We start from the raw sequence: 17,567 nt of genomic DNA, 5'->3' as shown, positions 1-17,567 counted from the left end.
TAGTTGGTTTTCTTGTCGGCCGGATGGCGGATACATGATTGGAGAATTTGTCAGGGTGGCAGCCAGAGAACGAACAACTCACCAGTCTATGACTTTTCCAAAATTATTGGCGATGTTTCACACTTTTTTTAGCCCTTCATCAGGCAAAACATTCTAGAAAGACAAAATACAAATAACAATTTCTATCCATTATTCGATAAAATCTTGTACAGCCACTTACTAGTCCGAAACGTAGCCAATAATAAAAGTCATGAACTGAGTTGTTATTTCTCAGGCTGTCAGCCTGACAAATTCTCCAATCGTATAACAATCTATTAGTTTAGTTTTGCAATTCAGCACCATCTTTGAGCTGTTGATATGATTTAGTGCTTTGTGCTGACATGGTAGCTATATTCTTGTTTTTGTACAGTGTTCAGATTGAACTGGGTACTCTCTCAATTGCATGGACTTCACCCAGGAAGATGCTTTCTTGGGTTCTGACTTCTGAGTACTTGATTCCATGACCAAATACCCCTGCCCCAGTACCTTCTTGCATTCTAGATCCATTTGTGCACAAGCAGATTAGCCCATTCTTAACACAAGGGACTGAAAAATTGTAATTTTTTTTTTAGTTATTCAGGTATCGTGAGATGCAGTCGGGGTTTTTTTTTAGTTGGGTGTTTTAGTAGAATTCTAAGTCTAAATGGATTAAAAAAAAACTAATGGACTGAAGTGTGTTTTTTCTAATTGTCGCAGTTTAATTGAGCAGTCTTAATTGTTTAATTAGTAATTATTAGGATGGTGAAGAGGGCTGTTGAGTTTTAGTGAGTGAATGAGGCGAGTGCCGGTAGATCGCAGGGGCGTTGAATGAGGCGATAGGCTCGGGGTGGGGTGCGAGTCGAGTTTTGACTGTGTGCCGACTAGAGATGGCCGATGGGCAAAGGAATCGAGAATCGTTTCAAAGAATCGTCAACTCAATTGATTCCCTCAAGTGAGTTGCGGTTCAGTTCAGGAAACTGACAAGACGGATTACGTCACGATCCGTACTCCCAGTTTGATTCTTTTGACTGGGCTCTCCGATTCCTTTGATTCCTAACTCCCGACTCCTAGCCCCATCCGGATCCCATTCTCCGAGTCCTCCGAAATATTTTATTCAATTTGGCAATAACAATCTCAATGTTCTCAGTCCCGAACCTATCGAGAGTGCTGCGTCGATCACTTTTAGAGTGCTAGTGAGATATTGCAAATATAGAAGATGATCTCAATACTGATCGAAACGTTGGCACGATAAAGAAAATGTTTTTCTAAACCTTCGTCACACCAGACCACATCTCACGATTTCCAAATAATCGTTATCAGAAGAGAAAAAAAAATTTGAATTATGGTGGGAAATTTGGATGAAGGGAGGAACAATATATAAAAAGTACTTGTGACTGTAGTGGGAGGGAATGGAAGAATGGGAAAAAAGAATGGACCACAACCAGAGATTGAATCGTAGAGAATCGATTCACTTAAAAGAATCGTTCTTCTCATCACGGAGTAACGACTGCCGAGTGCCGTCTGCCGAGCGACGTCTCCCCCCTCCTTCGGGCCGCGGGTGGTTGAAATTCATTCGGCCCCGAAGCGCCCGACGCTGCGATTGCCGAGTTTTACCGCGAGGAGTGACATGCACGGAACTCGGCCGACTCGGTGAGCCTAACCTCGATCCGGCGTCAAGGACGTGGAAACGATTTTGTATTTTCCCCCCGAACGGTGTTCCACCAGTTTTCTTTACGAGGGACGACTCGTCGCGTGAACCGGCTGCCGAAATGGAGGCGACGGCCAAGCACGACTTCAAGGCGACGGCCGAAGATGAGCTCAGCTTCAGGAAAAGCCAAGTCTTGAAGGTAACTTCTCTTCAACCGGATCCGATCCGCAAATACTTCTTATTTCAAACTCATTTCAATATTTAACTTAGGACCTTTTCTTTTTTTTTCTTTTTTTCCATCTCCTTTCCCCAGATTCTCAACATGGAAGACGATATGAATTGGTACAGGGCGGAATTGGACGGAAACGAAGGATTGATACCTAGCAACTACATCGAGATGAAGAACCACGAGTATGTCACAAATTTTAAAACAACTTGTTCAAATTCCCCTTTGATTTTCAATCGGAGAGACCACTTTGGAAAAGAGATCCGTCCTGGAAATGTGACTATTTTCGAAACAGATGATTATTTTTAGATGTGATACATTTTTTCGGACCTACCTCAAGTTCTAGATTCGCTCTACCAACAGAGAGATTTTTTTCTTTTATTAGCCATTTACAGTCCACCTTTTTGCTCTACCGGCAACCTTCAAATAATGTTTTATAATAAAAAATCAACAAAATCCAACAATTAACAGGCAAAACTTGAACATCTTCAAACGGCCAGAAGTTAAAAAAATGCTTAACAAGCTATTTTAACAAGTTCCTCTTCTAAGAAAGGACCAGAAAGGTGGTTTTTCTTTGTATGCATCTGCAAATTGCACATTAATCATCTCCTACGTTAGATTGATTTGAAATAAATCAATAAAATGCTTAAAAAAATAGTGTACAATTAGATTTATTATTTTAAATTAGACGTTTACTTTTACTAAAGAATTATCTCTATTGATACTTCAAACAACTTACACCAACAGTTTGGCTTTTGAGCCTATCATTCCACTACTCATTAACTTCACAGTTACAGATTTTCTTGCTCAATGTCTCAAGCACGTACATGACTGTTTTTAGATGTTTCTCAGGCCTTCCACAAAGTACGGCACGAGGGACTTATTTTACAAATTAAAATTATTTTTACCCCAGGAGTCTGATTATGTACAATCGTATCTTTGACGGAAAGAAGCGCTTGCAGGTGTACCACAAGAGTCAGTACTTGCCAACCTACTTGCCAAAACCATATATACAATATTTAAAAATGGAGCAATATTTGGAAAATAAAGTTTAACACCTTAAAGTCATAACATACCACTTTTACTCTCCGCCGTGAGACATCCTAGCATATAAATCGTTCTGATAAAGTTAACTATTTAGGACTTACATTTGATAGAAAACTAACTTGGAATCCACTCACACGATTAAAAAAAAAAAAAAAACAGACACTCAACAAACGATTTAAAATGCTTTATTACCTACTCAACCAACGATCAAAATTATCATTAAAATTCAAACTTTCAACATACACATACCTCACAAACTTATTTGGATGAACGGGTGCCAAGCTTATGGATCGGACAAATATTCCAATGTTCAAAGATTACAGTTTTCAATGCAAAATTTTAAATTAATCCATCAAAACATATTACAGGCGTTTTCATACAAATACAGATGACTCCATTTCCCACAATTACCACGTAAACGACTGAAAAGAATATGGATAACAGGACTCTTAAATGATTAACATCATTTTATTAATCCAGAGTGACTGCCAATGGGTAGCTTTTTCTATAACCCCTGTAACCACAATCATAAATTTATATCCAAACTGCTGGTTGTATATAATACATAGATAAAAATAAGTGAAGGAAAAAAGTAGACATTTAAAATCTTTCTTTAATTTTGGTTCAGCCTTTAGAATATTGCAATAATCTACATAATCAGAATATGATATTAAATGTTGACCACCTTCAAATGTTAAAAGGCCAAAAATTGTTATGGCATTAGTGGCTGCAACGGTTAAGGCGTAAGGGTCCCAGGTTCCAATCTGTCGACATACCTGCAAATGGGCTTTTTTTTTTTTTTTCCCCAAAAACACCGGCACACTGATGGTTCATATAACCTCGCAGTTGAAATAACCTTTGTTAGAAAAAGCTTTTTTAAAAATTATAAGACATTTTAGTTAATATTACAATCATCTACATAATCAGAATATACAATTAAAATATTGGCGGCATGGCGCTCATCACTGTAAGGTAAGCGTCCTGGGTTCGAATCTGACCTGAATTCCAACCCTGCATACTGACAAATGGGCTTATTTCAAAAACACCAGCACCCTGATGGTTCATATAATCTTGTAGTTGAAATACCCTTGTAAAGAAAAAAAAAAAAAAAAGAGAAACTATTGCAAGAGATTTAAACAAGTTTTCACTGCCTAAGAGAGGACCAGAAATTCTTTTTCTTTAGATACATCAGTAATTTGCTATCGATAATATATTTTTCATTTGATAAGCTGCAGTAAAAAATCAATAAGTAAAGGTTTTAATTAATAAATAGAATCGTATGGATGAGATGTATGCTCACCTGTAATTAGAAGAGAACAATTAACAGCACAAATTGGACACCCTGAAACGCCCAGGAGTGTTATAAAAAGAGTAAAAATTGCTTAACAAGCTGTCGAAACAAATTTGTCTGTCTTCTATAAAAGGATCAAAAAGGTGTTTTTTCTTTAATATACCTGCAATTTGCATATTAATCACATCTTAGGTTTATTTGAAGTAATTTAATAAAATAATGTTTTTTACAAGTTCTATTTAGTCTACAAATAGATTTATTTTAAAGCGAGCATCTAGTCGTCTTCCTTAAATTTTGGTTCAGCCTTTAAACTATAACTCAACCTTTAGTAAAGGTACTGGGTTCAAATCCAGCGGCCCCGAGAAATAGGCCTTTCTTCAAAAACACAGGCACCCTGAAGATTTATATAACCTCGTAAAAAAGAAACTATTGCTTAACAATTGAATTAAACAAGTTTTCACTAACTAAGAAACGATCAGAAAGGTTCTTTTTTCTTAGTCTTTCTTTTATTTTCTGCAATTTGCTATTGATAATCTATTTTTTTAATTAATATAGTGCAGTAAAAAAATCAAGAAGTAAATTTTTAAATTTATTTAAAAATGTGAACATGCCACTTTCATCGTTCAGAGAATAACCACTGGTCCCGTTTACAACAATAGTAACCCTATCTCACCAACTAATGTAGTCCTCTATCTTGGGCTATACGTTAATAAATGACTTTCATGGAGGTTAACAGATATTTCAGAGTTCTTAAAATATTGCTGGACAAACACCTGTCATCCCAATCAGAAACCTGCAAACCCATGTTACATCCCTTGAGTGGTTCAGTTGGTGGAAGATGGCAATAAACATACAAAAATGTGAACATGTCACTTTCACCCTTCAGAGAACTGCTCACTATCCCTCTCCCACCAGCTAATGTAGCCTGCTACCTTGGGCTATACATTGACATTCAAATGATGTTTCAAGCAATAAATGCTCATCATCAGGCAGAGTTACACACAAATCTCTCACCTCTCACATGTTAAGAAAAATGTTTGTAACTCTTTAACAACAACAACTTTGAACATTTTAATATTTGAAATCCGGATTGTTGTAAATAATAAATCTTGTGAGTACAACCATCATTTACAAAAAGTAGATAATTAAATATTGGCCACCTGCAAATGTTTAAGGCCCATAACTGTTATAATGAAACTATAGTGGCTCCATTGGCCATAACAGTTAAGCGCTCATCTCTAAGGGTTCTGGGTTCAGATCTCAGCAGCCCTGAATTCAATCCCGACATACAAATGGGTTTTTTCAGTGCCCGATGGTTCATGTAACTTCACAGTTGAAGTACCCATACGCTTAACAAGTGATTTCAATAAGTTTCTACTACCCAAAAAACAACTAGAAAATTATGGAACATATGAATGGAAGATAGAAAGTCAATTTTATTCAAACATTTAACTTTACAAAAAATCCATTATGCTTAGTGGTCTAATTGGCCAAATTACTTCTTTCAATTAATTATTCTTTTTATGTAAGGTTTTGGTTGAGATAAAAAAAGCTAGTGTCACTGCTGCTCTAACCACTTGAACTATCGTGACTTCGAACTCCCCATCTCAACCTACAACAGTCACGATAGCTCAAGTGGGTGGTTATAGTAGCGGTGTATTGAGCCGAAGATGGTGGGTTCGAATCCTGCTTGTGACACTAGCTTTTTCATCTCAACTAAGATCTTAATAAAATGAATAATTAATTGAAAGTTATAACTTTACATTATCAACAGAGATTTTTTCTTTTTTAATAACTGTTTATTATCTGCTGTCTAACTTTACACTTTACTGATAACTGTTATCCATTTTTTTATAAAACTAAAACATCTCTTACAGAATCAAATGAGTAAGTTGGCTTGTAAAAATGTACATAAATAAATTTTGTTTAGATTGCTAGATTAGTAAATTTTTCTTTTTTTCTATATGCACAAGAGGAGCCCACAGTAAATTTTTACTTTTTTCTATATACACAAGTCGAGTCCACAATGACTTTTCGAGTTATAAATTTATTATTATAAAATATTATATATGTATTGGGTTGTCCGGAAAATAATGCAGGATTTTGGTATTAAACAAAAAAAAAGAAACTAGTTACTTTAAAGCAATGTTCTTTAATCAAAATAATTTCCCATACTCTCAATACATTTCTCCCAACGTGTTGGTAACTTATTAATTCCGTCTGAGTAGAATTCAGAATTTTTAGAATTGATAAAGTCAATAAATGCATTTTCCAGTTCCGTTTGATTTTTGAATATTATGTGTTGTAAGTAGTGGTCCAGGTGTCTAAAAAAATGGTAGTCAGTAGGCGAGAGGTCCGGAGAGTAGGGTGGGTGAGGCAAAGTTTCATAGCCAAGCTCCAATAATTTTTGTGACGTTACACGTGACACATGTGGTCGAGCGTTGTCATGCAACAAAATGGGCCCTTTCCGATTGACCAAAGAGGGCTTCATTACTGCCAATTTCTGATGCATGGTATTAATTTGGTTACAGTATGATTCAGCATTGATGGTTTCGCCAGGATTTAAGAAGCTGTAGTGTATTAAACCAAATGAAGCCCACCATACCGTAACCATTACCTTTTTTTGATGAGTTGGGGGCTTTGGAAAATGTATTGGAGCTTCTCCTTTGTCGAGCCACTGTCCAGAACGTCTAGTGTTATCGTAGAGAATCCACTTTTCGTCACATGTAACAATTCTGGCCAGAAATGGGTCATTTTTGTTTCGACAAAGAAGTGATGCACAAACATCAAAGCGCTGATTTTTTTGGCGATCGTTTAATGAGTGTGGAACCCAATTTTCGAGTTTTTTCACTTTTCCAATCGCCTTGAGGTGGTCAGCGACGGTCGTTTTACTGACTTTGAGTTGCTCTGCAAGTTCTCGAACAGTTGTTTTGGGGTTTTCTTCCACCACTGATCGCAGAACATCATCATTAAGAGAGGAAGGCCTTCCACGACCTTCTTCATCTTCAAGGCTGAAATCTCCCTCCCGAAATTTTTTAAACCACCTTTGCACAGTGCACTCATTAACACAACCCTCGCCCCAGACTTGGTTAATGTTTCTAGCCGTTTGGGCTCCGCTTCGGCCGAGTTTAAACTCGTAAAAGAAAATCGTACGAAATTCTCGCTTTGACATTATAAGGATGACTGAATTATTTCCAAGTAGCGGAATGCTACAGAGGTAAACAAACAATATCATTTGGAAGAGGATTAATAAGTGCTGACATTCATACAAATGAGTAATCCTGTAAACGTAAACAGAATATTTTATATAGATTTTTTTTTATGAAAACTTAAAATCCTGCATTATTTTCCGGACAACCCAATATTATAAAATATTATTGATTATAATGAAATATTGAAAACGATAAAATTTTGGAGGCCAAATTTTTAAAAAATTTAATTGCAAAAAGTAAACAAGCTGAAAAATATGTTGTGTAAGCAATCATAGTCAGCACTATTAACACATCAAGGTTTGATTTGATCATTTAGTAAGATTTTTTTCTTTGAGCATGATGGGTAGCAGAGAAGAAAAAGTAAAAAAAAAGTATTTCCTGTTACACAGTAGGGCTTAACCATCCAAGGTCCAACTTCCTATTTTAAAATAAATTATTACATGTAAATCTTAACATGAAATGTTTTGGGTTATTTGTCCACCATTTATGTGAAATATTATTGATAACACTATCCACATTTTCATTCAATCTAAATTACATTTAAACAAAAGGAACCCATCAAGGAACCAACAGATTGGGACAGAAAGTTGGCATATAAAATAAGTCCTTAGCCAGTGGCATATTAAAAATCCTTGGATGGTTTACCTATTGAATTAATGAATTGAGTTCAAGGTGGGGAAACCTGTTTTGTCAGAATATTTTGTCAATTGTACTCTTTAATATATTCTCATTTTTATCTTCTGGCCAAAACAATCTTCAGAACATCTCCGGCATTAATTAGCATTGCCAGCATAAAATTGTTTTAAATTTATAAAAATATTTTGTTTGACAGGAGCTTTCTTTGGGAAAATTTTTTCCTGGAATATTATAGATTAACCAAATATCAATTTTTTTTCCAAGCTAAAAAGTCTTTTATATACTTTTATCTTTAAGCATGTTTATTTAGATAAACCATAAAAAGAGAGTTAATATTTCTTTGAAGAAAAACAAATTGTCTAGTTGCATTGGGATTATAGTTAAAAAAAAGGATTTTCCGTAAAATCACAGTTCACCCAGATTTTTACACATGCCTGTTTTCAAAACAAACCATTTAAAAGCAAACAATCCTTGAAGCAATCACTTCACAATACTCTTTTGTAAGAAAAGAGAGAAAATATAGGCATGCACACACTGTGAGCAAATGTCTTTGATCTTTTTTTACAGTTTAAAATCATTGCTGTTTGTTTAGTTTGTTGAAATGAATGAAAAGTCATAGCAATCAAGTTTTTTATTTTTGACTAGATTTTCAATTTTATAATTGAATATTAGCTTATTAATTAACCGACACCAAAGAAATTGACTTAACTAAATAAACCATATTACAAAAATAAATCATAATTAGAGATAGTAAGTTTATTTTTCAATCTTAAAATTCCAAAAATCGTTTAAAGAGAAAATTGAGTGTTGACTTATCAGTCAATAATTACAACATTTAATAAGTAGGACTGTTGTAGCATGTTAGCACAAATTCATTCCCACATGCGCACAAACAGGAATCATTAACAGATGATTGGTTTGGTTCAGGTTCCACCTGGGCCCGGGTGACTAATCTGCCAATAATGAGTCATTTCCTTTATTTCGCCAGGTCCAGGAAATTTAGCAGCCTGAACCAATTGAAAGGACATTGGGCCTCTCATTGGCTTTACAGCATTTTGAATGGGCTGACAAATACGTTAAAACCGGTGTTTGTCAATGAGTATACTCGAGTTTATAATCCAAATAAACTCGGGTAGAAGGTAAATAATTACATTATAAATTAATTTGTCTTATAATCCTTTTTTAATGATCACAATCATTATGTACTGATGAGTCACCAATGCCTTAACCATTGCGTCCACCTCCGTTAATGTAGTAATTTAAATAGTATGAATGAAAATGATATTTTACAACCTCCAGCTTGTTGCTCAGGCTTTGATAATTGTTTGTAAAAAGTACTTTCTCTTTTCTGAGAAGCAGTTAGCCTTGTGAAAGGACTGTTGTCAATCTCAGCTAAATCGCTTGAAGATTGCCGATTTTAATCCGAATGTAAATCACGCCAATTAAGTCAAATATTTATAATTGTCTGGAAAATAGATTCGTTACTAATCCTTATATATTTAGTGGTTATAATTGACCTATTTAATTATTTGAATTAATTATACCTTTTATCTAAAGTCTTGGTTGAGACGACAAAGTTAGTGACACTAGCAGGATTCTAACCCACGATCTTTGGGTCAATACACCACTACTATAACCTCTTGAACTATCGTGACTTCGATCCATTCCGACACCAACTCCTCATCTCTACCAAGACTTTTGATAAAAAAGTAATTAATTGAAATAATTAAATGGCACAATTATGACTGCTAAACTATATAAGAATTAATATAATAATTAAAAAGAAGCTTTGCTACTTATTACTACTATTCCTTTGCTAATAGTTCCCCATCATAAGTCACTGAGAATCGAATCCTTATTACACAATATTTGAGAATATAGCAAACAGAAGGAAAAAGTTGGTAGATTAAGATGAGATGAGTGGATTTATATCACTATCACTCAAGTGATTATAGCAGTGGCGTATTGAGCCGAAGGTCGTGGGTTCTAATCCTGCTTGTGACACTTTTTCACCTCAACCAAGACTTTAGGCAAAACTATAACTAATTGTATTAATCCATATATGTTTAACAGTCTTGGTTGAGATGAAAAAATTAGTGTCACAGTGGGATTCGAACCCACCCATTGTAGATTTAGATGACGAGTGTCCAGGTAGATCAAAATCGCGATAGCTCAAGTGGTTAGAGCAGCAGTTATTAGCCTGTCTTTGGTTCGAATCCTGCTCATGACACTAACTTTTTCATCTCAAGCAAAACCTTAAATAAAAAGTATAATTAATTGTATTCATTATATTGTACCATTATAATATGCATTTTACATTTGCCTTATGTGCTTCTAATTCTTCAAATATTTATTTTATTAATTGTTGGTTGAATATATAATTAGAAAGTACAGTTTAATGGATCTTAAAAATTATTATAGAAGGTACAAAGTACAATTTAGGTACAACTTTGATTTTCAGGTTTGATAAAAAAACTTATTTTCTTTTAGTCCTTAAATTATTTTTCTTGTTATAAACTATGTAAATTTTTTAATTAACAGAACCTTTTATTTTGGCTTGTTAATTGGTACAAGGTAGAATAAAGATGACAATTAAAAAAATCAGTTACAATGCTATTGTCAGTTGGTTTTCATTGAATGGTTTATCCTCGAGTAGCACAAGGCCTGCTCAAATATAAATCTCACTTAATTGCTGTAAACAGCTTTGATTAAATGTCATGGTTTGATTCTCCAGACTTAACTCTATTGTTACAATGCTTTTTTTAAAATATTATTTAATATTACATAACTAATTTTTGTCCAGGTAGGTCTGAAAAGTGTTTCTTTAAAATAACTAAGGAATTAAATTGAAATGTTTCCTTGATGCAAATTAATTGAATTGCATTTCCTTTTTGTTTAATGGTTAATTGAAGGTTGCATATCCGGGTCTCTTTTCATCCTGAAATTGCTTTATCAACATGCAAAATCAATGATTTTTTCCAGCTGGTATTATGGCAAAATTACAAGGGCAGATTCCGAAAAGCTACTGTTAAATAAACACGAAGGAGCATTTTTAATAAGAGTTAGCGAAAGCTCCCCTGGTGACTTTTCTCTATCTGTAAAGTATGTATTTTTTTTTCTGAATATATATTCACAATAGTTTTTATTTTGTCTAATTTTTTTTTATATTTTCATTTTCAGATGTTCTGACGGAGTTCAGCACTTTAAAGTTCTTAGGGATTCACAAGGGAAATTTTTCTTATGGGTTGTTAAGTTTAATAGTTTGAATGAATTAGTAGAATATCACAGAACGGCTTCGGTGTCGAGATCGCAGGATGTTAAATTAAGGGACATGGTCCCTGAAGAGGTCAGTTGAAAAAGTAATTTGTCTGTTTTTTTGTTTGTTCTCTTGATTTTTTTGTTTTGAGTGTAAAATGTCATCAGGTGAATTATATAACCAGATTTAAATATTATTTTTTATTCTTGGGTAGGAATTTCAAAAGATTATTATTTTTTGTGAGAGCTTATGGCTGAGTGAATCACATTAAAAATAAAAGATAAAAAAATATACTCCCCTTGGACTAGGAAATACCAGTTTGTGACTAATCTCTCTTGTCGTTATCTGAATTTTTTTCCTGAATGTATTCTACTAATTCTAATTCTTATTATTTCATCAGTCTTATTATTTTTAATTATTTCACTGTATTTATGTTTATAATTGAATACATTATTATCATAATTTTACCACAAACACACACAATAACAGTTTATTCCTGAATTTGCACATTTATTCACAATTGTATTTTTTTAAAATTTATTTTAATTATTTGGGTCATTAGTTAAGTTAAGAATAACAACTGACATTCTTCGGACAAGCTGTGACAAATCTCTATTCTATGCTAATGGTTTTGTTTGGATTTGAATAAAGGGAGCTCAGTTCTTATCTGCTTTAAATTAATCTTAATTGTTTTAGAAACACAATGATCTTTATTCAAAAAATTGTTGATGTTCCAAATGTCGAGTGCGAGAATCGAGACTTTTGGTCTTTTGTTTATGAGTTAAACTGGGCCAAATATTACTGACAGGCCAGCGGCTTTATCACCTTTGCTCGTTACGGATTACATTTGAACGGTTAAAGTAATTCTAGCATGATAAGAAATGTACAGAAGACAAGAGTTTATTTACGTTGTTTAAGATAAAAAAAAAATCTTTATACCATAAAAGAGAGGTTTATTAATTAAATGTTTTAACAACTGTATTATTTTATAATTTTATTTATTGTAAATAAATTATTTTAACTAAAATTATATCTTAATAAGTTTTGGGATAGTTATTTATATTATAACAATAATTTTTTATGTTTTAAAATAAAACGTTTTTTGTTTTAATAGTTTTTCATTTATTTAATAAATTTATTTATTTTATTAATAATTAACCCAAATCAGCTTAAATTTCTTGTGGGCTTTATTGCAAAAAAATTGTTAATATACAATTTTGTGGGATGTAAGCCATTAGGGAAAAAGCAGTCCCATTTCTGATTAAAAAACATTCTCCCGTAACTATTACAACAGGTGATCTGCCCAGGTCCTCAGACTTCTTATCGTCAACCATGTCTCTTCTATCTCTGACAAAGAAGTGATTTTTTTTAATATTTTCAACAAACGACAGTAATAATTATTTTTTATTGGATTTTGCAAAAAATGGCATCACAACAAACCCCCCCCTCCCTAAAAAATAATTTTATAATAGAAAAATATAAAACTGGAAGTAGTGTAGTAATTATATCTTAACCTATTACATATTTATTAATTTGCTCATTGCCTTTAAAGCTTCTTTGTCTCAGGTAAAAATGGACGTTTCAAATTATTCTTCTTAGCGTGAATTTTATAGAGCAAATATATTTGATTTGAGGCCCATATTGCAGTCCTTTGCTATGTTAATCCAGTTAATGAATGAAAAAAGAATTTTTTCCCCTTGTAGCCAGTAGTGGGTCAAAGGAATTAAAATTAGATTAACGCGCTTGTAGCGGAACATTGTTTTTATTTAATCTGGTTGTTGTTAATTTGATCTGTTAGGGAAAAGATGACATTCAGGTGGAGGGGGTTGCATGACTACAAAGGGAGCTCAATTACCAAAAGGTAAAATGTGCATATTTCTCTGTAAATGAAAAGCGAGTAGCAAATTTATTTATCTGGAATCCTGTAAAAACTAATTAATTAAAAAAAAAGACGACATTTTCAATTCTTCACCTTCCCACAGATGTGTATTTCCTGTCATACTGTTTAATTTTGTGTGAAAAATATTTTTATAATGAAAATTGCTAATCAACAGTTGGGAATTTGGAGAAAAATTGGATGGAGTAGCCATGTAGTTTGACATTGAATCAAAACTGAAAACGCTTATGTAAATTTATGGAATAATATGTAGTGAAGCTTAGAAAATGTTATCTGTAGTGGTGTTTAAAGACCTACGCTAAGGAAAATACAGAATGTATATTGAATTTCATATTTTTCAAATGAATATGGCAAAAATATTGAAATATTGTTTCTTTGATATTGTGGAGTTATTTAAACCCTAAAATTAAACTTTGACTGCTAATTTCTTCATATCTGGATTAGCTTCATCATTATGAAATATTTTGTTGAGGCTTGCGAGGTGATGAACTTGTAGCTTGATTGTCTGATTTGGGCGTGCATGCACGTTTGTTCGGTTGGCATTAAAAATGGAGAAATGACACAAAATCAACTCAAGACGGGAGAGTTGAGACGATCAAGCTACTGGTTCTTATTTTCGGTCGATTCAACTATAAACATTTATTATTCAGTTAGGTTTTAAGCAAATTTATTTTTATTATTTGCAGTGCCTGGTACAAGCATTATACGATTTCACACCGCAAGAGGCTGGTGAACTTGGTTTCAGACGAGGCGACGTCATAACAGTGACAGATCGGTCGGACCAACACTGGTGGCATGGAGAAATTGGGCCCCGAAGAGGCCTCTTCCCTGCCACATATATCACACCTTACCACTGTTAGTACAGGTAAGAAAGGAGAATTAAAAAAAAAAGTGGTTTCAGTTAGGTTTTTAAAATTAATAGTGTCTTTTACTACAATATTACACAAGGTCTTATTAAAAACTGGCTTAAGATTATAATCTGCATGTTGTTTAAAAGATTTTTTATAAGAAAGAAGACAAATTACTTAGTGAATTAGGTGTGAATTTCACGGCTGCTGTTTTTAGCTTGTTGCGTTTATTGAATTGTTTTCCCGTTTCTGAGAATAACTTAATAGTGTTGACCTTGAACTTTTCTTGTTTTCATCAGGACAATTCCTATTTTCTATAATAGTTGCTGGGAATTAATGTTGAATACATGTCTGCAAAGATGTACATTTTTTCATAAATAATTTATTTGTAGTTTGTACATATCAAAATAGATATTACAAATATATATATGCAATAAAAATCCTCCAATATGTCATATAATATACACTAATAAAAACTCAAATATATCATAATTTGCACTAAAAATATTAAAATACACAGCATGAATGTCAGAAACATTACCTGACTAATAATTAACCATTTTTTTTAGCAAAACTTTATTTATTTATTTTTTGAAAGGATAGGGATAGGGATTTCTGGACCTCAATGTGAGTAGATTTGTTGTGCTCCTCTATTTTTTATAACTCACTGGTCAGCTAAAGTTGTTAATCAATCTTTAAAACCTTGCCAGGTATTAACATCCTGCTTAGTGTAGGATCTTGCTTGCGACTTTTCTTCTCCTTGTTGCAAGTAACTACATTTAAAAGTTGTTTTTTTTTTTTTTTTTTTTTTTTTTTTTTTTTTTTTTTGTCTGTACTCCTATATGGTGTTTGTGTCTTGTCAGGCGATAGTGCCCTGTCAGGGGTCCAACCAGAATCTTGGTTCTGTTACGGTTACCTTTCAGTAATTCCTTTGTAAGTGTTCTAAGCATCTCTCCACGAGTTTCACGACAGGGGTGTTGCTCCAGAGGATTTTGTACTTATTAACAATCCATTTTTTGGTCAACATGTCCACTTTCTCATTGTCTCTAGGTCCCGAATGTCCAGGGAACCACATGCCAGGGTCAGGTCATTGGTGTCGCTGACATCCGACAAGGATTCCATACACTTTTTGCCTTTAGCTTGCATGAAGCCAAGGCCTTAAATGCTGCCTACTGTCAGAGAAAATAATCTTCCTGGAATGTGTTTTTAGTCCTTTTATTTCTCTGGTGCTTGAATTGCTATGATTTCAGACTGGAAAACTGTAGCTTATTTACCTAAGTCAGTTGTTCTTTGGATTTATCCTGAGAACTCTAGCTCCCATGCCTCTGTCCATTTTTGAGCCATCAATATACCAGTAGGAATTGGCCATCAGAGATATTCCTTTGGCCCACTAAGAATTTTTACTTGTTGGTGAAGTTTATTAGGAGTAGGAGCATCGATTGGTAATGCAGAATGGCATCTGCCCGTTACTCCATTCTTCTTGTATTGTTTGTTGACATGGCCTATCCTTGCAGATGGTTGTCCATTGATAAGCATGTGAGCCGTTGAAATGTAGTGGTGAAAGGTTCAACAACACCTTCAAGACTGTAGTTGTCATTGCACTCATAGCTACAGTGCTACTAAATAGCCCGGTCTAATTTGAAAAGTAATAGGACAGAAAAGTGTCCATCACACAAAAACTGTAATTAAAATACAAAAATAAATAACTAACTTAATCAAGTTCGTGATCTGAATTAAAATTGACAATGAGATGCATCTGTGAAACTACAGCATTAATCGTTCAACAATATTTGTCTTTTTGAAAACTTTTTTGAAAGTTGATATGTATAACAACTTTATTGTTTTCATAAAAGATTTAATTAATTTTCCTCAATACAGTTAATCTGGTATTTTTGTCAAGGTTTTTTCTTTTAAATTTGTAATTCCTGCATCATTTTACTAATTTCTGTTTTGTGATGAAAGAAAAAATCCAAACTGTTATTTTAGAAATAAAGATAAAGACAAAAATTGTACGGAGAAATAAGACTTAAATAAGATGCTAATTATTTCAGTCCTTGCTTCTAGGTGCGGTTTTTATGTTTTATTGTCAGTATGCTTAAACAAACAGTTAACTTTAAAAGTAAACTGAAATCCTTAACAAAATTTTAGGCTCTTGTCCTCTTATTCTTGTAGTCTTTGGGTTGAAAAACGCTTTGTTTGCTAGTTACCTATCATCTTGTTCTGTCTATTCTTTTGTTGGTTCAGATGGTTTCGGCTTTTCTTTATCTACAGTGTGTGATTCACTCTTGGCCTTTTGTTTTTTCCCTGTCATGTTCTTAGTTGCCTAATTTCTTTTTCTTTGTCTTTAAGTAAAAAAAAGTTTCTAATATGCAAAACTATGCAGAATAAAATTTTAACTATTGTACCATGGAGGTAGATTATATATGATGATGGTTTATGCCTAATATTGTTATAATGTAAATAATTGATTTCAGGGCGGTTGAACATCGCAGTACAAACGTATAGGAGGAGCAAATGAGAGAGGCAATGGACTGTGAGAGGCATGATGAGCGAGCACCTAAGAAACCTCGGCATATTCCCCCCCCCCTTCTGACTCACTTGAAGCAGCGGATCTTTAAAACGATTTCTGTATCAAGGCGAAAAATTTAGTTCTGCATGGTTACTGCAATTTGGACATTTCATTTTACAGGAGGCCTATTCAAAATAAGACTGAAGTTATCGGTACACTTTTCTACAAGGGTGTATATGTAAATATGGACAATCTTAGATTGAACAGAACGGGGAATCTTGTGTTGCCAATTTTATTTTTGATATGAGTATTTTGTCTACCTTACCATTTCAGGTGACTTGATAAGTTACCAACATAAGCAATACTTGTCAAAGAATGCTTTAAAACAGAATTATAAGTTATTATAAATGGGAATTAATTAATTATTCAAAGTTTCATAAAAAAAAAATGAATTATGTTGTTCAGAATTTTAAACTACTTGGATTTTATTTACAAGCAATTATTGAGATTACAATTTATTATTAATGCTTAAGCGTTTTAAATTAATTTGTACAATTTTAATTATTCTCCCATAGCAGATTGAATATTTTTTTTTTAAAGTTTACATTTATTATATAAAGAAAAGAGCATGAGTGTTGCTTAAGTGGATTTGTGTGACTGATGTTTAAAATATCTTAGTTCACCTACTTTATCAGAGTAAGCATCCAAAAACCCTCGGAAGGTGTGCGGTCAAAGACTTAGCGTTGCGTTTCTAGATTTTGGATTTTCAATTTCGTTCCAGTTATTCTTCTTTTTTTCTAAACCACTTGGCAAATTGTTTAAGTGGGCGGTTTTTAGATATCATCATAATTGGAACTGACAGGTTTAAATAGAACGTCGTCTTCCTAGCAATCAAAATTAAAAAGTTAGGATAGTAGAAAAGTCGTACCACTCGATTTCAGTGCCATGCTCTCAGGTGCTCCTTTTCATGTACATAGTA

General features: G+C 33.4%; 1 protein-coding gene across 1 annotated transcript; it reads left to right on the top strand.

Annotated features, from left to right (window-relative positions):
* Positions 1–1,540: 1,540 nt before the first annotated feature.
* On the top strand, positions 1,541–17,347 carry LOC106663478 (protein enhancer of sevenless 2B). The gene is made up of 6 exons (XM_014388340.2): positions 1,541–1,865; positions 1,980–2,077; positions 11,061–11,180; positions 11,259–11,424; positions 13,918–14,096; positions 16,554–17,347. The coding sequence occupies exons 1-5, from the start codon at positions 1,788–1,790 to the stop codon at positions 14,089–14,091; spliced, it is 636 nt and encodes a 211-aa protein (XP_014243826.1). The 5' UTR covers positions 1,541–1,787; the 3' UTR covers positions 14,092–14,096; positions 16,554–17,347.
* The last annotated feature ends 220 nt before the right edge of the window (positions 17,348–17,567 follow it).

This window comes from Cimex lectularius, unplaced genomic scaffold, assembly GCF_000648675.2.
Source record: "Cimex lectularius strain Harlan isolate CLEC.00 unplaced genomic scaffold, Clec_2.1 scaffold2, whole genome shotgun sequence".
NCBI lineage: Eukaryota > Metazoa > Arthropoda > Insecta > Hemiptera > Cimicidae > Cimex > Cimex lectularius.
Note: the sequence above shows the minus strand (reverse complement) of the source record. Positions and strands in the feature narration are given on the sequence as shown.